This window comes from Stegostoma tigrinum, chromosome 27 (genome assembly GCF_030684315.1).
Source record: "Stegostoma tigrinum isolate sSteTig4 chromosome 27, sSteTig4.hap1, whole genome shotgun sequence".
NCBI lineage: Eukaryota > Metazoa > Chordata > Chondrichthyes > Orectolobiformes > Stegostomatidae > Stegostoma > Stegostoma tigrinum.
In genome coordinates, this window is record NC_081380.1 from 45,005,831 (window position 1) to 45,028,910 (window position 23,080).

Consider the following 23,080-nt stretch of genomic DNA (forward strand, 5'->3'; position numbering starts at 1 on the left):
TTAAAGTGGCAGGAAAATAGCTAGATTTCAGTCTTTCATGCTAGCTTTTCAACAGTCCCCTATTGAGAGATTGATCATGCTTTGCACTGCAGTCTTCGTGTTTTAGAAATTCAGAGTGAAACAGCATTAAGAAATCTTGTTCATAAAAATTACAAATTTCCAAAAACATAACTGATGCCATTCAACATTAACTATAATGGGATAATCTATTCCTCAACTTATTGTTTTATTCATATCATACATAAAAATTACAGATTTCCAAAAACATAACTGATGCCATTCAACATTAACTATAATGGGATAATCTATCCCTCAACTTAATATTGTTTTATTCATATTATACAGCAGGAGTTCTCAACATTTCTGTATTCTGAGGTACACTGCAGATAACAGCACATTTTCTCAAAGCAGTGTGCATCACACTGAGGAGAACATCAACACACTTGGATTGGATAGGAGGCAAGAAAAATAAGTACTTTAGGGTAAATACAGCTACAGCATCATATAGCATGGAAACAGACCCTTCAGTGCAACCCATCTACATGTAACAGACATCCCAATCTGACTTAGTCCCATTTGCCACCATTTGGCTCACATCCCTGTAAACCCTTCCAATTCATACAATTATTCAGATACGTTTTACATGTTGTAATTGCATCTTCCTCCATCACTCCCTATGAAGCTCATTCTGTACATAAACCATCCTCTGCGTGAAAAAGTTAGCCCTCAGTCACATTTAAATCTTTCTCCTCTCACCTTAAACCTATGCACTCTAGATTTGGGACTCCCCCACCTTAGCAAAAAGACCTTGGCTATTCACCCTATCCGTGTCTTCATGTTTTTATGAACCTATATAAGGTCACACATCAGCCTCTGACATTCCATGGGTAAAGGCCCCAGCCTATTTAACCTCTCCTTTTAACTCAAACCCTCCAGTGCTGGCAACATCCTTGTGAATCTTTTCTGCACCCTCTCAAGTTTACCAAAATCCTTCCTATAGAAGGGCAACCGGAATTGCATGCAGTATTCTAAAAGTGGCCTCACTAATGTCCTGTACAGCCGGAAAATGATATCCCAACTCCTACATTCAATGATGAGAGATAACTAGGTGTGATGAACACCACAGGCCAAGCAGCATCAGAGCAGCAGGAAAGTTGACGTTTTGGGCCTAGACCCTTCTTTCTGAAGAAGGGTCTAGGCCCAAAACGTCAGCTTTCCTGCTCCTCTGATGCTGCTGGGCCTGTGGTGTTCATCCAGCTCTACACCTTGTTATCTCAGATTCTCCAGCATCTGCAGTTCCTACTGTCTCCTACATTCAATGGTCTGACCAATGAAGGCAAGTCTGCTAAATGCATTCTTCACCACCCTGTTGAACTGTAACTCCACCTTTTAGGAACTAGGCACCCGCAACCCTAGGTCTCTCTGTTCGGCAACACTCACCAGGACCCTGCTATTAACTGTATCAGTCCTTCGCTGGTTTGCCTTACCAAAGGCACAATTATCTAAATTACATTCTACCTGCCACTTCTCAGCCCACCGGCTCATCTGGCCAAGGTCCCTTTGTACTCTGAGATAGCCTCCTTCACTGTCCATGACACCATTTATTTTGGTGTCATCAGCAAACTTACGAACCATTCCATCTATATCGACATCCAAATCATTTATAGTAATGTCGATAAACAGTGGACCCATCAGAGATCCTTAAGCACACCACTGGTCATAGGCCTCCAGTCTGAAAAGCGACCTTCTATCAGCACCCTCTGTCTCTTACCTTCAAGCCAATTTTGTATCCAATTGGCTAGCTCCCCCAGATTCCATGTGATCTAACCTTACTAACCAGTCTCCCATACGGAATCTTGCTGAACATTTTGCTGAAGTCCCTATAGACAATATCCACCTACATCAAACTTTTTGTCACCTCTTCAAAAACTCAATCAGGTTAGTGCCACATGATATCCCATGCACAAAGCCATGCTAGCTAACCATAATCTGTCCTTGCCTTTCCAAATGCATGTAAATCCTGTCACTCTGAATCCCCTCCAACAACTTATTCCCCACCAATGTAAGGCTCACCAATCTATAGTTCACAGGCTTCTCCTTACAACCTTTCTCAAATAACAAAGTCTCCAGTATTCCAGCGCCACGCCCGTGGCTGTTGATGATAAAAATATCTCAGCAAGAGATCAGCAATCTTTTCCCTCACCTCCCACAAAGTTCTGTGAAACACTTGATCATGGGGATTTATCTACCTTTATCCATTTTAAGAAGTCCAGCACCTCCTCCTCTGTAATATGAACTCTTTTCAAGACATCATGGTTTATTTCTCCAACTGTCCCAGCTTTCATCTCCTTCTCCACAGTAAATACCGATGCAAAATGGTTTGTTTAGTATCTCACCGATCTCCTGTGGTTCCATACACAGACGGCCTTGTTGATCTTTAAGGGGCCCTATTCTCTCTTGTTACTCTTCTGCCCTTAACATACTTATAGAATCCCTTTGGATTCTCCTCAACTCTATATGCCAACGCTATCCCATGTCACCTTTTTGGTATTCCAACTTCCTTCTTAAGCATACTCCTACTGCCGTTTTACTCTTCTCGGGATTTACTCAAGCCCAGCCATCTGTAGCTGATAAATGCCTTCTTCTTTTTCTCGACCAGAGGCTCAACTTCTCCAGTCATCCTGCATCACTACACCTGCCAGCTTTGCCTTTCACACAAACAGGAACATACTGTCTCTGGACTCTTGTTATCTAATTTTTAAGGGTCTCCTACTTCCCAAGCATCCCCTTACCTTCCCATAATTTCTAGTGCAAACTGAAAATGCTGGTGAGGTTAGCTAGTCAGCAGGCTAATAAGACCATAAGAAATAGGAATTAGTGTAGGTGTTTGGCCCCTCAAGCCTGCCCTAATAGGATCATGGCTGATCCAACATTCCTCAGAACCATTTTCCTGCCTTTTTTCCCAGAACCCTTGATAACCCCACTGATAAGAATCTATCCATCTCAGCCTTAAATGTACACAAGATCTCTGTCTCCCACAGCTCTCTGTGGCAAGATGTTCCAAGGTTCACAACCCTCAGTAAAAAAAAATCCTCCTCATCTCAGTCTTAAATTGGCAACTCTTTATTCTGGGACTACTCTGGTTTATATTCTCCTATGAGAGGAAACATTCCCTCAGCATTTGCCTTGTCAAACTCCTTAAGAATCCTATATATTTCAAGAGATCACCTCTCATTCTTCACAACTCCAGTGACTCCAGTCCCAACCTGTTTAATCTTTGCTCACAAGACAATCCCTGCATGCCAGGGGTTATCCAAGTGAGCCTTCTCTGAATTGCCTCCACGAAAATAATAACTTTCCCTAAATAAGGAGGCCAAAACTGCTCACAGTACTCTACATGTGATCTCACCAGCGCCTTGTTCAGGAAGACTTCTCTACTTGTATACTCCAATCCCTTGAATTAAGGACCACCCAGCCAATTGCCTTCCTGATTACCTACTGCACCTGTGTGCTAGCTTTCAGTGTTTCATACACAATAGCCTTAAGTCTCTTCGTGCTGTTCTTTTGTTCCCCCTTCCAAAATGAACAATGTTACTTTTTTCTCATATTATACTCTATTTGCAAATTTTTTCGCCCACTTACTTAACCTGTCAATATCTCTATAAACTATATCCTTCTCACAGCCTGTCTTTTAAACTATTTTAGTATCATCTGCAAATCTGACTACAGTACATTCACTTCCTTCCTTCAAGTCATTAATGTATAATATGAGTCCCAGCAATGATCTCTGTAGAACCCCACTGGTCACAGAATACCAATCTGAGAAAGAACCGTAAGACACAGGAACAAAAGTAAGCCATGTGGCCAATCAGATCTGCTTCACTGTTCGATCATGACTGATATGTTCCTTCAATTAGAGGCTATGCCCTTGGATCCTAGTCTCCTGTACTAGTGAAAACATCTTCTCCTTAGTCACTCAATCCAGCTATTCTGTAAGTTTCAATGAGACCCCACCTCACACTTCTAAACTCCACTGAGTACAGATCCACAGTCCTCAACCGCTCCTCAACCACCCTTCATCCTCAGGATTATTTTTGTAAAACCTTCCCGGACACCCTCTAATGCCAGCACATCCTTCCTTCGATCTCAGGCCCAAGATTTCTCACAATATTCCAAATGCGGTTTGACTAGAGCTTTATACAGCCTAGGCATTACATCTCTACTTTTATTCTAGCCCTCTTGAAATGAATACTAACATTGCATTTGCCTTCCTGCCAAATGAACCTGCATGTTAACCTTCAGAGAATCCCAAACTAGGACTCCTAAGTTCCTTTCTGCTTTAGATGTCCCATACCTTTCCCCATTTGAAAAACAGCTTATGTCTTTTCTTCATCCCAAAGTGCATAATCTCACACTTTCCCAAATTGTATTCCATCTGCCACTTCTTTGTGCACTCTCCTAGCCTGTCCACGTCCTTCTGTGGCACCCCCTGGCTATTTTTGCTCCACCCACTGTCCGTGATTTGCACATTTTGCAACAATTCCTTCAATTCCCTTACCCAGATCATTCAATATGACTAGTTGTGGTCCCAACACTGACCCTACAGAACTCCACTAGTCACTGGTTGCCATCCTGAAAAAGACTTTTCATCCCCACTCTCTGCCTGCTGCCAGGCTCCCAATCATCTATCCATGCCAATATCTTGCCACCATGGGCTCTTATCTTATTTAACAGCCTCCTGTACAGTACCTTGTCAAAGGCCTAATTATTTCACATCAGTCTTCACCTTTTAGAAATCTACAAAAAAATTCTTGCAATCTTCTTTTATATCACCAGCTAACTTACCCTCATATTTCATCTTCTCTTCATTTGTTGCTCTCTATTGTCCTCTGCTGGTTTTTAACGGTTTCCCAATCTTTTGTCTTCCGACGAATCTTCACCATATTCAGTATTTTCTTTCACTTTTATGCTCACCCCTTATCCCCAATCGCCGCTTCTTGTCCATGAGCCAATCTTCTATCCATGCCATAATACTGCCTCCAACACCATGGGCTCTTATCTTATATCTTAACCTTTTATGAGGTACCTTGACAAATGCCTTCTAAAATCCAAACATAACACATCCACCAGTTTCCTTCTATTCACTCTGTTTGAGATTTCCTCGTTTAACACTTAATGAATTTGTGAGACGTGATACCCCTTTCATGAAGCCATGCTGACTCTGCTTGATTACATTATGTCTTTCCAAATGTTGTGCTATTACTTTCCTAATAATTGATTCCAATACCTTTCTAACAATAGATATTAGGCTAATCAACCTATAATTAACCACATTTTGCATCCCGCCCTTTGTGAATATTGGAGTCACATCAGCAGTTTTTCATTCCTCTGTTATTTCTCCAGAATTCAATGTTTTTTGGAGAATTACAACAAATTATTCCACTATCTCTGTAACTAACTCTTTAAGGATCTTAGGGTACAATACATCAGGGCCAGGAGATTTATCTGTCATTAGTTCCTGCAATGACTGAAACGAGGTCAGCCAGGTGAACCTCATAGAAGATGATCTCCCTTATGCAGGCAGTTAAACTGGTCCAATTAGGGAGCCCTGGCTGACAGGTAAGAACAGGAGTGTCAGACATCCTGTTTACTCTAAGAGCTGAATCAGTGTCAAGTACTTTCTACATGCAAGTAAAAGGCGACTTGGTGATGGGATACCAGCTGCTGTGGAGTTATTCTCTTGGCGACAAGAGTAAAGCACGCTCCTGAAGAAATTCACAAGCAACAGTCACCTTTGAGGTAGGGTAAGCATTTTTGGCATCATGACATTATTTGGGAACCTTGATAAATTGATCGCTCATTTGACCCTGCCGTCAAAGACTGGGCCCAGTATCTGAAATGAATGCATTATTTCATTCCAGGAAAATGATATTGGGATATTATTGGGATGAAAAACAAGTAATTTTCCTGATAACTTGTGGACCCTCAGCTTTATCAGTTATTATAAGCCTAACTTTCCCTGAGGCAACAGACACTAAAACCTTTCAAGAGTTGATGGATTTAGTAAAGCAATATTACAACTCTAAGCTTCCTCTAATTCTAACACACTATACGTTTTACTCGGCAGGTTGAGAACTAGGGTATAGGAATTGGGATTTTTGTCCCAGTTAAGACGACTGGCAGAGGTATGTGGCTTTGGTTTAACCTTTAATGAGACGCTGAGAGGCCATTTGGTACATGGGATTCATGATGCAACCATGCATAAGCACCTACTAGCTGAAGCCCAACGGGATTTCAAACATGCACTATAACTAGCTTTATCATTGAAAAATGCAGCAAGTGGAACATATGAGTTGCAGGATATTCCAGTGGAAGTGGATACCCTCACTAGTCTGACTGAGCTTGAGGAACACCATTTGAGAGTGAAGACAACTGCATAACCTCACACAGGACATATCCTGAACAGAGAGTCTCTAGGTCAGCCCACAGTAAAAGCCTAAAACAAAGGCAAGCCTCAGCCAAATGGTTAGCATTTGCTTCAAGATCTGGGCTGACAAACCATTGTAATTGCTGCCAGTATGCAGACTCAAGACAACAAAAGAATCCAATGGACCTCAACTGAGTAACAGAACTCATAGACCAGTATTCAGGAGAGCACACATTCTGGGAAGTCCACCTACATCCAATTTGGAACAGTTAAATTGCTTAGCATCCCATCCACATCAGAACTGATCAAAATAAAGTCTGGTTAAATGGTCACCCAGTTCTACTAGAGGTCATTGCCGAGATGACTGTATCAGTGATTACACAACAAATCTTTAATGAAATTTGCTCTGAATTCCAAATCTCAAGTTTGTGCAAGACCCATAGCAGGGAACGTTTACAGATTAAGGGTACAAATTTGGTTCCAATCTCATATGAGGAACAGCTGGTTCGGTTACCACTGATTGTATTAAAAGGCTCAGGCGCATGCTTGATGGGGTGAAATTAATTGAGAAAGATTCACCTTGATTGGCTCAACATACTTCGATTAGAATTCAGTGGAGTCCAAATTAAACTGGACTTTTTCAGTAAGGTCTAGGGACTATCGAACAAGCAAAGTCCACCTTGCATGTTTGACTGGAAGCAATTCCACAATTCTGGAAGGCCCCCCCAGTGCCATTTGCTTCAAGAGCAAAAGTAGAGGCAGAAATCAGAAAGCTGGAAAGCAAACGAATCATTAAATTTTTCCAATTTGCAGAATGGGCAGCACTGGTCGTACCAAATATGAAACCTTATGGTCTGTTCGCCTTTGTAAGGATTTTACACAAATAGTAAATTGTTTTCTGCCAGCTGTATAAATACCCAATCTCTCATATAGCAAATATGCAATGCTGGCACGGAGGGCTGTCCTTCACAAAGGTGGACATGAGCTTACCCGAGCTTACATCATTCCTTGGGCGGCTGAATTATTACAGAAAGTTCAATCATAACCTGGCCTCCATACTGATACCTTTGCATCAACTCTTAAAAAAGGTTCAGCCTTTGAAATGGTCCTAGAGCGAAGACCTAGCTTTCAGGTAAGTGAAGAAACAGCTGTCTTTGTCTAAGGTGTTGGCACTCTATGATCCCAAGCTAGAACTGGTATTGGCAAGCAATGCCTCCCTATAGGGCATCGGGGTAGATTTAGCTCAAATCTGGTCCAATGGAGAGAAATGCCCAATAGCGTTTGCATCCAGGATCTTGGTTAGCAAAGCATAGAAAGGTTTGGTGGTCATATTTGGACTCAAGGTGTTCCACCAAAATCTTGACAGATGTGTATTTGTTACAGTAACAAATCACAAACCCTTTAGGTTGACCTAAAGAAGACAAGACAGTGCCTGCCATAACTTCAAATTGAATTCAGCAGTGGGCTCCAATGCTACGTGTATATAATCACAAGTTCAGATAAAGTCCAGGAGTCCAAATAGCAAATATGGGTGCCTTTAGTCGCCTTCCACTGGCAGATACACCACCAATGGTAACGCCACGAGAACAGTCCGTAATGCATTTAAATTTTCTGGATGTACTTCAGTTACAGCCTACAATATCAGACTTTGGATGCAGAAAGATCTGGTCCTGGCAACAGTGAAGAGTAGGTGGTGATGCAAGAAACCTGAGAGCCGCCACAAGCAGAATTGGAAGCTTTTGTAGTCCTGGGGATACCAGATTACAGTAGGGGCGTATTATTATGGGGGGCCTGAGTGATTGTATCGAGCAAAGGTCACTGCCAGATACTGGCAAACTCCACCAGGGTCATCCAGACGTCTCCAAAATGAAGACGTTGGCAAGAAGTTCTGTCTGGTGGTCAGGATTCGATGCAATCAAGGGATAACAAAGTGTAGAGCTGGATAAACACAGCAGGCCAAGCAGCATCTTAGGACCCTCTAGGCCCGAAACGTCAGCTTTTGTCTCCTAAGATGCTGCTTGGCCTGCCGTGTTCATCCAGCGCTACACTTTGTTATCTCGGAATCTCCAGCATTTGCAGTTCCTATTTAGGGGTGGCACGGTGGCTCAGTGGTTAGCACTGGAGCCTCACAGCAACAGGGACCCGGGTTCAATTCCAGCCTCGGGTAACTGTCTGTGCGGAGTTTGCACATTCTCCCCGTGTCTGCGTGGGTTTCCTCCGGGTGGTCCGGTTTCCTCCCACAGTCCAAAGATGTGCAGGCTAGGTGGATCGGCCATGCTAAATTACCCGTAGTGTTCAGGGGTGTGTGGGTTATAGGGGGATGGGTCTGGGTGGGATGCTCCAAGGGGCTTGTGGACTTGTTGGGCTGAAGGGCCTGTTTCCACACAGTAGGGAATCTAATCATCTCTTGGATGCAGTCTAAACTGCATTGGAGGGGCAGTGTCCAGAGCCCCAACAAGGACAAAATTACCACCAGCAGATCCTCCACAGTTATAGGAATGTCCAGGTAAACCCTGGACTCAGTTATATGTCAACTATGCAGGTCCTTTCATGGACTCAATGTTCTTGGTCATTGTGGACAACAACTCAAAGTGGCTGGGCGTGCACAGAGTTCATTTGTCAATTACGAGAACAAAACAGAAATATTGCACGCATCTTTTGCAATACACAGATTTCTGAAAATGTTGGTCACAGATAACACATGTTTACCAACAGGGAATTTGAATATTTTCTGAAGTCAGGTGGTATTTGCCATATAAGGATATCTCCATTCTGTGCATCATTGGTATGGCAGAAAGAGCAGTCTAAACTTTGAAGGCAGGCTTAAAGAAACAGCTTACAGCTTCACCACATATCAAACTGTCCCAGTTCCTGTCCGTTTACAGGCCACAACCTAATGCAATGACAGGGATAGCTCCAGCAGATTTGCTAATGGGGTGAAAAATCCATGCCAGGTTTAATATGATCCTCCCAGACCTGGGCGATGGTGGGTTGTTGAAATGGCATCAGAAAAACCATTGCCGGTCACAAAACTCCACTAAACAAGAGAGAGAGTTTTCTTCAGGGGACAAAGCTCGGTGTAGGTACTAGGGGAATGACCCTGCATTGGTAAAGAGGCATGATCAATGCAGTGACATATAAAGTTCAGGTAGGTGAGACGCCCCTGAACAAGCACGTAGACTATATGAAAGCTGCGAAAGTGCAAGTGGTGCAGGAGCAAAATGTGCCCGGCTCTTCAACATCCTTTCAGATTGCTCTGGAACCCGTGGGCTCTCTTTCTCTGTCAAGCGTCGAAGATGCCTTGGAATCTGAGATGGACACAGCAGATGTTGCTGCCTCGGTGCCTTTGCAACCTGAAGAAGAGAACGGAGTTCTTCCAAGATGTTTCGGATGCAGGGGGTGAGCTACTGTGCATTACACACTGCCCACATCAAGGCAGAGTTGGAGGAACCTGGCCCAGTGTCAAATCGCCCCAGGGGTGATACAAAAAAAAAGAACCAGCCATGCTCTCAGACCCAGAGAGGGAGGGATGTACTGACTGTTACAAGGTCACCGAGTAGACCTCATTCAATGAGTTCCCTGATTGAGGATGTTAATCTGGTCCAATCGGGAAGCCCTAGCTGACAGATAAGAACATGCATGCCTCTCTGATGAAGGGTCTAGGCCCGAAACATCAGCTTTTGTGCTCCTGAGATGCTGCTTGGCCTGCTGTGTTCATCCAGCTTCACACTTTGTTATCTTGGATTCTCCAGCATCTGCAGTTCACATTATCTCTGTCAAACATCCTGTTCGCTCGAGAGATGGCTCTCACGGAGCTGGATCAGCGTCAAGGACTCTCCAAGTGTAAATAAAGGGTGAGATGCTGAAGACATACTGACCTCTGTGGAGTTATTTCAGCTCGATTAGTTTGTCAGATGCTACTTTTTTATGGTGGTGATGGTACTTAATTTCTCCTGCATAGTATTTAGCATCAATGGAATGTTCAAAGTATCTTCCACCATAAAAACTGTTGCAAAATATCTGTTTAACTCCTCTACCATTTCCTTGTCCCAACGGTGCATACTTACATAGGGTGCATATTTACAATAACCAACTAGCAAGTACTTAGAAAATAAATTACAGAAGTCAACCGTAACACATTTTATGTGCTTTCCTTACTGTGTCACGATGATCTACAAAGCAAGAAATAAGGAGACAATGTTAACATTTCTTTAAAAATTTAAACAATTCAAAGTCAATTTAGTTTCATCTGTAATACTTCACTGCATTTTGTTGTTTTGTAGCCTATCAGCTCTTGCTCTGCTTTAAAGATTTTATGCCCCTACAAGCAGCATTTTGGACAGCAAATATATGATCAATTGTTCCTTCATGTCAATACGAGACTTACTTTGGCGGCGCTGATGACTGTTGCAGTGTATGACTGGACGTTGTCACCACAGGCCCCACCACGGGATCGATGGCAATGGATGAGCTGAATAGGAAAAAGACATAATATTAGCTGTAGCAGCAGAATCCTTGCAGTGACTGCAAATTCCTATTGAATTGTAAGAAACCAAAAGATGTGGCAATTTTTTTTGTCCTTCTGAGAATTTGAAGCTTTGACTGAAAACAGTAACTTCATCCTATTGTTTGTCAAGGCAAACATTTCAAACGCCAATGTATAGTTATATTTTTTTTCCTTTATTCATTCACGAGATGAGGGCATTGCTGGCCCATGCAGCATTTATTGTCCATCCTAATTGCCCAGAAGGCAGTTAAGAGCCAGCCACATTGCTGTGGGTCTGCAGTCACATCTAGGCCAGACCAGGTAAGGATGGCAGTTTCCTCCCCTAAAGGACATTAGTGAACCAGAGGGGTTTTTTCCCAACAATCGACAATGGACTGACAGTCATCATTAGACTCTTAGATATTGGACTCTTAGGCATTAGAACATCTGCCATGATGGGATTCAAACCGAGGTTCCCAGAATGTTACCTGGGTCTCTGGATTAACAGTCCAGTGATTGTACCTCTAGGCCTGTGCCTCCCCATATAATATTATTATGCACACAGTTCCTGTCAATTTTCAATTATAAATGTCTCTTGCCACATCCAAAATGGAATTGGTCTGGGTAAATCTGTCACATCTTCATTATAAGTACCAGCACTATAACAACCCCACCACCCAACATCCAATAAATGGTGAGGTGCTTTAGCATCATGATAGGCAAGAGAATGTAATTATAGCATAACACATTTACATAGACAGTTTCCATAATAAATGTTAATATAGACACTTCTAATAAAGATGTACACAGTTAAAGGTGGAACATTTGACTTTAAATTAGAAAACAAATAAAGTTTGTGTGCCCTGATCAAATTTCCCCTGAATTAGCGTAGCATCATGTATGTTAGCAAAAAGGCTAATGGTTGTTTTAGGCCATAACTTCAAAATTGAATAATAGTGATACAGAAGCCAGTCTTCTCCATTTGGAACAGTTCTGGTGATTTTTGGTGAACAACATTTATTAGATAAGTTACTTTTTTTTTGTCACTTCAAATCATTGCTGTGAGTCCAGGAGAAGCAGGAGTTGCCTCCATTTAATGAATCACCCATTCTCCCTTCTGAGACTCACCTTCATGCTACTCTTGAGGGGGCAGACACTCAATATTTATTTCTTTTAACTTCACAAACTACCAGGGGCTTTACAGGGACAGGCAGCTTAGCTAATTAATTTTGGAGGTCCAAGGCTCAATTTTGCCCTGGCCCTTTGGTGTCCCAATTCAGAGGTACACTGTAAATATTAATTAGTGTGCATAATTAGTCCAGGCAAATACTTTTCTAGAAAGATTTTTATGTCAACTCACATCACTGAATCTCAACACACCGATTACTTGCTCTCCTTAGTTCTCACCCAATTATTCCTCAGTTCATATAGAACCATCATGCATTCCCTGTTTCTATTGATCTTGAGTTCCAAATGTGATTTTTTTCCAGTGTTTCTAATAGTTTCAAGTGCCTACTCCTTTATTCATAAAGTAATCAGAAAGCAAGCTATTGCTTTCCGCCCATTTTAATTTTGGCATTTCTCCATTCTTCAGCATCTGTTTTAAAATTGCAATATCAATTTTCAGTCAACCAGACTTTTTTTTCATTCATTTACTATCTTATAGTGAATTATTACTGATGTAATGATCATTTTTCATGAATCCCTTCTGAGAATCTTGTCCAATATTTTTGCCAAAAGTAATGAAATATCCACCGCCTCAACAAGAGTTCTCCGACTAAGGTACTTTTTACTACATTTCGGACTTTTTTAGCTTCCCAAGTAAAAGGGCAACACTTATCTCCTCCTTGCTAAAGAAAAGTTATAAACTCTCATGAATTCATCACAGAGATGTGCATAAGAAACCGCTAAAAACAGTAAGTTCTATCATCCTGGCATCCCTAAATGATTGAAATTTCAAAACACACTGGCAACTAGCCATGTAAATACAGCGACTCAAATAGCAAATGAGAGGCTAGGAATTCTGCAGTAGTAACTCAGAATTCCTTAAGACCTGTCCACCATCTACAAGGCATGGCAGAAGGCAATGGAATACTCCTATCTGTCTGGATTCCTGCAGCTCCAATACTCCTGAAGCTTAACATCAACCAGAGCAATGTAGCCTGTTTGATTGATAACACAGCCACAAACTTCACTCTCTCCACCGTCATTGCTCAGTAGCCGCAATGTACACAAAATCTACAAGATATGCTACAAAAATTCACAAAGGCTCCTTAGACAACACCTGCCAACTCATGACCACACCATCTAGATGGTCAAGGGCAGCAGATGCATGAGAACACTACCAATTGCAAGCTCCTCTCCAAGCCATTCACCATCCTGGCTTGGAGATATATCACCTTTCCTTCAGCATTAAAGGGTCAAAATCCTGGAACTCAATCCCTAACACCTCTGTGGGTCTACCTCTACCAAATTAACTGCACTGGTTCAAGCAGACAGCTCATCACCACATATTCAAGGACAACTAAGGCTTGGAAATAATTGTTGGGCCAGCCAGCAATACCACATCCTAAGAATGAATAAAATAGATCCATTTTTATTTTTTCAATTTATTTTGTCAAAATAATATGTTCTAACTTAGGAATCTTCATAGTTATACTCACCTCTAAGACTTCAAAACTGAACTGGGTCACATTTGGCTGCCCAACCAATTCCTACACTGGTTTAATAGGGTTGACCCCACTGTTATGGGGTTAACATTTTACAAATAAAATTGCTGATGCAAAGTGATACTCAATTTATTCCGTCTGATTTACAATCAACATGCTCACAAGTTCCAGAAGCCTGATTTCCGATTTTAAATTCTGTTATAAGCCTATTAATGACAGTTACAAATTCACTGCTTCCACAGCATAAAAATCAATCTCGCACATCAGTAAAACATGCTGTCAGTAAAACATGTTTCAGAGATAACAGGAACTGCTGAGGCTGGAGAATCTGAGATAACAAGGTGTAGAGTTCAATGAACACAGCAGGCCAAGCAGCATCAGAGGAGCAGGAAGACTGACGTTTTGGACCTCGACCCTTCTTCATTTCTGAAGAAGGGTCTAGGCCCAAAACGTCAGCCTTCCTGCTCCTCTGATGCTGCTTGGCCTGCTGTGTTCATCCAGCTCTACACCTTGCTATGTCAGTAAAAGATGGCAGGGTTTTAATTTAAGACAGCCTAATTTTAATAAGATGGATCTGGAGAGATACCAAGCTCTTAAGGCATCATTTAGACCATAAACAACTTCCAGAGTCTCCCAACTGCATTCAGTACCTCTTGTGGATGATGAAAAAAGACTTCCTTTTTGGACTGATCATGCAAAAGTGCAGCTTTTCATTAACTATTCAACATTCCAAAGCATTTGTTGCTAACAATGCCAAAAAAAACTTGCGACCAAAGCTGAATTTACTCACATTGTTTCTTCAAAACTCATTCCACAAGCGTTACTTTACCCTTAAAAGTTTCATCAGGAGACACCATTCTTTACATACCCATCTATGGGATAATGCTAACTGTCTCCCACCTAGAACCTCTGTACATATCCAAATCCACTCCAACTTTGTAATTTTTGCTGTTTGGCAGCTTTCATTAATTTTCTTTCTAAGTTGTTTATGGCCACTAAGGCTTCCTGATCACGTAGGTTTCTGGTTTTGGTGGGATTCCTGGTCTATACTACATTCCTTGACTTTACTAAGCTATGCCCTCTATCTTGCAATCTATCCTTTTCTTCACTGTTAATGTTTGATCCTTATAATAGCATTTTTTCCAACAATTCTTAATCTCTTTCAAGAGGCATTTTCACTCATAAAGCCTCTATCCAGGCTAACACGGCATTTTCTTCCTTTCCATTTCTGTAATTCATGCTTCAATCCTGACCAATTCATGATCAACCTCTTGCTCTTGTCATCCTGTACATTCAAGGAACTCTTCAACGCTGACAGTATTTTACAGTCTCCCTCTCTGCTCTATATATAATAGTCACAATTCTCCATTGACTAGCCATTTCTGATAAATAATTGACTTTAGTGCCCACTTTTGACTATCGGAAATGATCTGTCATTCATCAGACAAATGGTCAATTATGACAGTCTGAAATTCATGGTTGTGCAATATATAGTTATGACAAGTACATGGTTCCTCACCACTTACTATAATTCCTTCAGAATCTGTAAATTTGTAATCCATTAAACATTGTAATCAACACTGAACATACAAATCAGGAGCACATATAGACCATTCAGCACCTTAAGCCTGTTCCACTGTTCAATAAGATCATGAACAAAAACAAAAGTTGCTGGAAAAGCTCAGCAGGTCTGGCACCTGTGAAGAAAAAATCAGAGTTAACATCTCGGTCCAGTGAGCCTTCCTCAGAACAATAAGATCATGACTGATCTTGGCGTGTATTCAATACCATATTCGCACCTAGCCCTAATGACCTTTCAACCTAACAAGAATCTATCTTTACTTTAAAAAATGCAAAGACTCTGCTTCTGCCATGTTTTCAAGAAGAGTTTCAAAGGCTCAACCATCTGAAAGAAAAAAAATAAATAATTTCTTTTTCAAATGGGCAACCCTTCGTTTGTAGATAATGACTCAGTTCTAAATTCACCCATATTTTGTGTGTGTGGTCTTGTAGATATCTTGAAGCATGTTCCATTTTACCTATGCATGCTGTGCAGAAACGTCAAAGAAGTTCTGATCAAACAAGTCACAGAACTACTGGTTTTTATCAATCGGCAATATTACTGACATTGATACAAAGACACCAACTCCACTTTGAAGAAACTTCAAGGATTTCAACCTCAACCTAATGTACTCCAGGTAGTGATCTACATTACAGTCAGAACTGTGGTGGGTGCATATGTTGCGAATACTGTTCAGACAGCCAAGTCTGATGATGATCAGATCCAACTGGCATCAATACCCCGATCTCGGAAATCTCCAGGACACCTGATAAAATGGTTTGTTGTGAAAGATGGCTTTAGTTGCACAAAACTCACGGTAACAGCAAAGCTCAAGTAGTCTCTGTCTGTTCTCATTTATCTTTGTCAAGCTATGTCAACTGAGTCAGGTCAACCATGCCTCATGGCCTGCACCCACTCTTGCATTGACATCCCCTGCAAGTAAAGATATATTGAGTTAGGGATTCTACTGATACCAAATAACGCTGCTCATAGAACTGGCCTTTTGCCTTTTTGGTACAGCATAGATATTCCTGGGGGTAACTGCCCCTTTTTGAGTTAACTGGATGGAGGAACATGCTCTGAAACATTCATGGGGGTCCCTATCACTGAGATTAGCAAGTTCCTTAAAGTAAAACATTACGCAATCATGTGATTGCTTTAAATTAACAGCATGGAATAGGGATAATTTATTTTGACCAGAATGGAGTTCAGGAGGTCAGGTGAGATATTGCAACTTCTGCATAGACAGGACTAAACTATGTCTCCAAAAAGTCATTAAAAAGTAAATGGCCATGTGAGGAGACCCTCCTTGAAGAGGCATTCAGGTTGCTCACACAATTGTGGAATTTACTATTCTTATAGTTCCTATTGTTTAGCTACTTACATGAAACCAAATACAATGGTCACCACAGACTTGATGTCTGCAAAATCAAAGTCCAACAAACAGAGGTGTAGAGCAGCCACTTCATCAGAAAGTAGGCGTGAGAGAGGTCACCCCTCACTTCCCATCGTATGGTAATGGCTTTTAACTTTGAATTTCTTTTCTCTTTATTCATTAATGGGATGAAGGTGTCACTGGCTTGGCAATGTTTATTGCCCATCTCTAATTTCCCAGAGGCAGTTTAAAATCAATCACTTTGCTGTAGGTCTGGAGTCACATATAGGCCAGATGAGGTAAGATGGCAGTTCCTTTCCCTAAAGAACATTAGTGAACCAGATGTGTTTTTCCAACAATCGACAATGGATTCACCATCATCATTAAACTCTTAATTCCAAATACTTTATTGAATACAAATACCACTATCTGCCGTGGCAAGATTTGATCTTTTCAGAACAGGTTTTCAGAACATTATGTGGATCTCTGGATTAATAGTACAATGATAATACCACTAGGTCATTACATACTGACCTACATAGATTATAGAAGTAAGGATTCTGTGGTCACATGATCAAAACATACCCAATAATGACCTATTATCCCAAGAACAGGCCAAAGTACATCTGCCTGGGTACCACACATCACAAACAAGACCATCTCGCAGCAAGAAGAATAAAACCTTGCCTAAACAGATAGTCAACTGTGGTAGTGAATAAAGTGACTAATTTGTTTCCACCTACAAGAAACTTCTAACCTCCATTTACCTCCTCCCACAGGGAACCAATCAATCCTGCAATATGGGGAGGCAACAGCGGGAGGTATTATCGTTGGACTGTTAATCCAGAGACTCAGGAAATGTTCTGGCAACCCGGGTTCGAATCCCACCACAATAGATAGTGAAATCTGAATTCAATAAAATATCTGGAATTAAGGATCTAATGATGACCATCCATTGTCGATTGTTGGAAAAACCCATCTGGTTCACTAATGTCCCTTAGGGAAGGAAATCTACTGAAATTGAAATCTGCCATCCTTACCTGGTCTGGCCTACATGTGGCTCCAGACCCACAAACAATGTGGTTGACTCTTAATTGCCCTCTGGGCAATAAATGCTGCCTAGCAGCAACACCCTCATCTGTGAGTGAATAAAGAAAAAAAATCCATTGTCGATTGTTGGGGAAAATTCATCTGGTTCACTAATGTCCTTTAGGGAAGGAAACTGCCATCCTTACCTGGTCTGGCCTACATGTGGCTCAAGACCCACAGCAATGTGGTTGACTCTGAACTGCCCTCTAAGTAATTAGGGATGGACAATAAACACTGCTAAGCCAGCAACACCCTCATCCTGTTATTGAATAAAGAAAATAAGTTTACATCTTGACTCATCAAAAATGTGTGATTTGTTTCTCATATTTCTGTTAATAATCAAAGTCCATGTGTCATTTTTTTCTTAAGTACACATCTGTGGGTTTGAAAATGTGGGTGTTTCAGTGCATTTATGTTTCAGGTGTGGTGTAAATAAACAATTTATCCTTTCTTTTGATATAAACTTACTAGAAAGCATGATTTAAGCACATTTGTGATTAATCTGTGGAACTCATCATCGTAAAAGGCTGTAAAGGCCAAATCATTGAGTATATTTCAGACAGAGATAGATATGGTCTTGGTAACGGGACGAAGGGTTACAGGGAGAAGGCAGGCGAATGCAGTTGAGAAACATATCAGCCATGATTGAATTGCAGAGCAAATGTGATGGACTGAATAGTCTAATTTTGGTCCTTTGTCCTATGATCTTACTCTTTAAAGTCACAACACTCTAAAAGTTAAAAAATATTTTAAATCTTGTGACAAACAACCTTGAGATAAAGGAAACGGGGTAAGTTATTCCATCTACTCTTCCTCTGCGTGACAGTTCCAAACAGCCATTACAGCAGATTAACCATACAAGTCAGTGGCTGCCTATACTGAGGTCGGTGGTTCTGACCAGTAGAATATGATAGCCCCACCTAGCAACACAAACAGCACTTGCTCTTTATGCCATCGAGGGCTTATCACTCAAAATTGCCGTTTTCCATGTTATATCAGCACTCCACAGTGAAACAGGTGTATCCTCTATAGGGCACAAGCCTGGACAAAACTTACGAAGATACTGGATTTCCCAAATGTCAGGATCCAACTCTTGACTTTCTGATTGGGTTCAAAGCATTGCAAAGCACAAGTTCCTTTGTTAGCATTGTCATAAAGATGACATACAGTACAGAGATATCAGTCTGCCTTTGGATTTCAAACCAGAACTTTTTTGTTAGCATTAACTCTCTTAGTCTTCAAATCCACCAAGGCATTTTTAAAGTACTGCAACTATTCACCCACAGGTAGGATTTTTATTCAACAATGCAGGGCATGTTCAAATGGACCTGCCTGCCTGTGATATTGAGAGCAAACATCTCCAAGTTCGTCCGAACCACTGGCCTGCATCCACCAGGTGTTTCCCTGTGTCATATGAGGGCACATAGCTGAGGATTTGCATGGAAAGGTTATGTTTTAAGAAGGGAAGAGTGAAAAATTTGGCACTCTTCTTCACCTTGCTGCTAATCAACAATATGGGCTGAAGATGAGAAGTGAATTCACACACAAAAGCAGAAAGTACACTGAATTTCTTCACTCACATACTAAATGCATCACATCAAACTAGTGGATACATAAAATATGAATTAAATTGTTCTCAATTTTACACTCTTTTCTTTAGTATACCATGTACCTTGTATAAATTCATTCACACGATGTTGGCACAGCTAGCAAGGCCAGCATTTATTGCCCATCCCTGGATGCTATTGAGAGGGATCCTGAAATACTGCAACAGTAAAGTGCTTGCTTTTTATTGTCAGGGTAGGAATTCTTGGATTTTACCCCAACAGCAATTAAGGAGTGGATAAATTTCCAGGGGCAGATCATAGTTAAACTGGAGGGAAACTTGCAGATTGTGATGTTCCCACGCACCAGATGCTCCAGGTAAAGACTGCAGATTGGAGAAGTGCTTTTGAAAAAACTTTTGGCAAGATTTTGTAGCTTTCTTATATTGAAGGAGAAAGTTGCGATTGTTGTAGTGATAGGACGGATGCTGATCAAGACAGCTACTTTGCCCTGGGTGTTCAGGGCTTCTTGAGTGTTCTTACAACTGCATCAAACCAGGCTGGTGGAGAGTATCACGTCACACTCATGAGGTGTTGCTAATAGATGGGACAAAAGCTTTGGAATTCAGGGAGTGAACTCATGAGTCATTAGTCTCTGAATACCCAACCTCTCACCTGCTTTTGTAGCCAAAATATTTATTTTCCTCTGCTGGCATATCACACTCACTGAACATATTGGTACACCAGGAGGCCACAGCTCTGTAATGTGTAACAGGAAAATGTTCATTTTACCTTGTTTTCAGCATAGGCAAGCCAGCGGCTTCCCAATGCTATTGGGTTGGGATTTGGACCTGGACATGGAAAACAACCTGAAAAAGGGAAAAAAATAAAAAGCATTTAGTATTCTGTTCTCAGGTTATTAACACATTATCCACAGCCAAGAGTTGGCACATCATTCCCAGCCTGGCCAGCAAGGGCTTCACAAAGATGCTGTATATAGAAGCATCCTGAGTGGAAATGTACATTCAGCAACTTCAAACAATTGAGGTTAGAAGCTAAGTTACTAAGCAACCCCAGGGCATGAAAGCATACCATGTAAGGGCATTTTTGCTAGTAATAGATTGCTTGCATATTGGATCTATTTTGTCATTTTGCATAAAGTGAAGAAGCTATATAGATACTGAAAATTTATAGTGGCTTGTCAGTTGGAAGTTTTCTAATTCTCAAGGTCAGTACATTCTTTTTGCTGCTCCTGTAATGTATTAGATGATCTACTATTTTAAAACAAGAGGAAAGACGTGTGATAGGGCAAGTGTTACTGAAACTGTTACATTCCTAAGAAATGCACACTTCATAGTCATGAACCTTCTCTTACACTCGTGATGAGAAGTATGAGAAAGTTGTGTCTTATAAGGAAATGGTTATGACGGAATGTGGTGGCAGAAAGTGAGAAAATGAATGAAATAACTTTTATACCATTCATTTAACAATTAATCTCCAAGACTGAATTTTCCAATTCAATGCTATTAAATTGATATATTTTGAATGGCCTTCATTCCTGGATATATCTATATAATTAATAGACACCATAATCCATCCAAGATTCTACTGGATTTCATTGAGTCCCTACAAGTGTGGAAACAGGGCCTTCAGCCCAACAAGTTCACACTGATCCTCAGAGCATTCCACCCAGACCCATCTCCCCATAACCCACCTACCCAACACATCCCTTAACACTATGCCAATCCACCTAGCCGAAAATTCTTTCGGCTGTGGGAGGAAACTGGAGCATCTGGAGGAAGCCCTGGGAAGAACGTGTAAACTCCACATAGGCAGTCACCAGAAAGTGGAATCAAACCCAGGTTCCTAGCCCTGTGAGGCAACAGTGCAAACCACTGAGCTACCGTGCCGCTCATTCATGGATGAATGGATGCACTCTACATTGGTGCCACTGAATCATGGTCACATTTAGTCAGGCTCAAAGTATTCCAATTAATTCATTCAATCATTCATTGTTGTGGGGCCTGTTCTCTCCAAATTTTCACTAAATGTTAGGGTGCTGCAATTTTGTTTATCAATTCCCGGCTGACATACTGCTCTTTGCTAAAGACAGGTTTTAATAGGGCTGTAAAAGTGTTTTAAACTAAATGAAGAGGAGGAGGGCTTTGGAGAGAGGATATATCAGCTTACAAAGCAAAGCGATACGGCAGAATTGCAGTGCAGCTATTTAGGCACTCACACCCAGAGAGGGATAAGGGTCAGAATGTACAAACATAAAACAACAGTAGTAAATAGGGTCAAAGGAAGTGAAAAGGTAAAAAGGAAAAATTAAGGGCCCACCATTTAGATGTACATGCAGTTTCAAAACAAATGAATTAATGGCACAAATAAAAGTTCATGGGTATGATCATATAGCTATTACAGAGAAATGGTTATAAGGAAATTAAAGCTAGGAACTAAACATTCAAGTATCCACAAATTTTTGAAAGGATAGGCATGAAGGAGAGAGTGGTGGAGTAGCTTTGTTTGTTTGAGAAGGAATAAGAGCAATAGCAAGACAATCTCAGTTCAGATGATGCAGAATCTAAATGGGTAGAGGCAAGAAACAACAAAGGGAAGAAGATATTCGTGGGAGTAGTCTATAGGTACCTCAACAGTTGCTATATTTGGAACAGTGAATAAATCAGGAGATAATGAGGGCCTGAGGGATAATGGTGGTTAAAAAGTCAGTCATTAATTATGGTTTACTTTCATCTTCATGTAGATTGTGAAAATCAAAGTGATAGAGATATCCACAAAGAAGAATTTATGGATTGTATTTGAGAGGTCTTCCTAGAACCACAAATTGTGGATCCAACTTGGGATCAGCCCATTTTGGATCCAGTAATGTGTGATAGAAAGGTTTGATAAATGCCTCAGAGTAAAAGGTCGCCTATCAAATAGTGACCATTACATATTAGCACTCAGTTTGAGAGAGGGAAAGTTGGGTTAAAAACCATTGTACTAAACTTAAATAAGAGTAAATACAGAGGGATGAGAACAGAATTGGCTGAAGTGGACTGGAAAAGGAGAAGTGGAAAAGATGAATGATGAATAATGGCAGACATTTAAGAAAATGGTTCATTGCTCGAAACAAACAAACATCCCAGTGAGAAAGTAGTATTATTGAAAGAAGATAAACCAATCACGTTAACCAAAGACGTAAAGGACCGTACGAAACTGAAAGAAAAAATATGAAATGTGCCAAAGATTATTGGTAAACCAGAGAATTGGGAAAGTTTTAACAATCTACAAAGAGTGACTAAAAAGATGACAAAGAGACAGAAAATAAATGCTACGAGTAAACTTGCAGATAATATAAAAAAAATAGAACAAGCCTATTTAAATATATAAAAACAAGGCCACAAGAACATAGTCCCTTTGGGAATGAGGATGGAGAAATAGTAATGTGGAGCCAGGTTATGGCAGAGGAGTTCAATTAATGTTATGTGTCAGATTGCACGGTAGAACACGCTACTAGTATTCCATAAATACTAAATAATTAAGAGTCAAAATTATAGGATAGGAAATAAAAATAGTGACTACTAGTGAAAAAGTAAGAGAGAAATTAATGCCCAATAAGTTCTCTGGACCTGATAAGTTGCATTCTTGGGTACTAAAGGAAGTTGCTACAGAAATTGTGGATACACTGCTAATCTTCCAAGCAGCCTTAAATTATGGAAAGGTCCCAGATGATTGGAACTCTGCCAATGTAACAACACTCTTATTCAAAAAGGGAGGGGTCATATAACAGGTAAATACAGTCTAGTTAACTTAACATTGGGAACATGTCTCTGGAATAATATTATAAAAGAAGTACTACAGTGCATTTATAAATACACAATCTAATCAAGCAGAGTTCAGCATCACTTTATGAAGAGGAAATCATG

The 23,080-nt window shown here is 40.8% G+C and overlaps 1 protein-coding gene across 2 annotated transcripts in view; it reads right to left on the minus strand.

The window, feature by feature from the left end:
• Positions 1–23,080, minus strand: part of bcas3 (BCAS3 microtubule associated cell migration factor) — a 1,086,700-nt gene that overhangs the window by 856,954 nt on the left and 206,666 nt on the right. For both annotated transcript variants that reach the window (XM_059655421.1, XM_059655420.1), the window contains exons 10-11: positions 19,944–20,020; positions 10,815–10,898 (exon numbers count right to left, since the gene is read on the minus strand). In XM_059655421.1, coding sequence (XP_059511404.1) covers positions 10,815–10,898; positions 19,944–20,020 — 161 coding nt within the window. The remainder of the gene's footprint in view (positions 1–10,814; positions 10,899–19,943; positions 20,021–23,080) is intronic.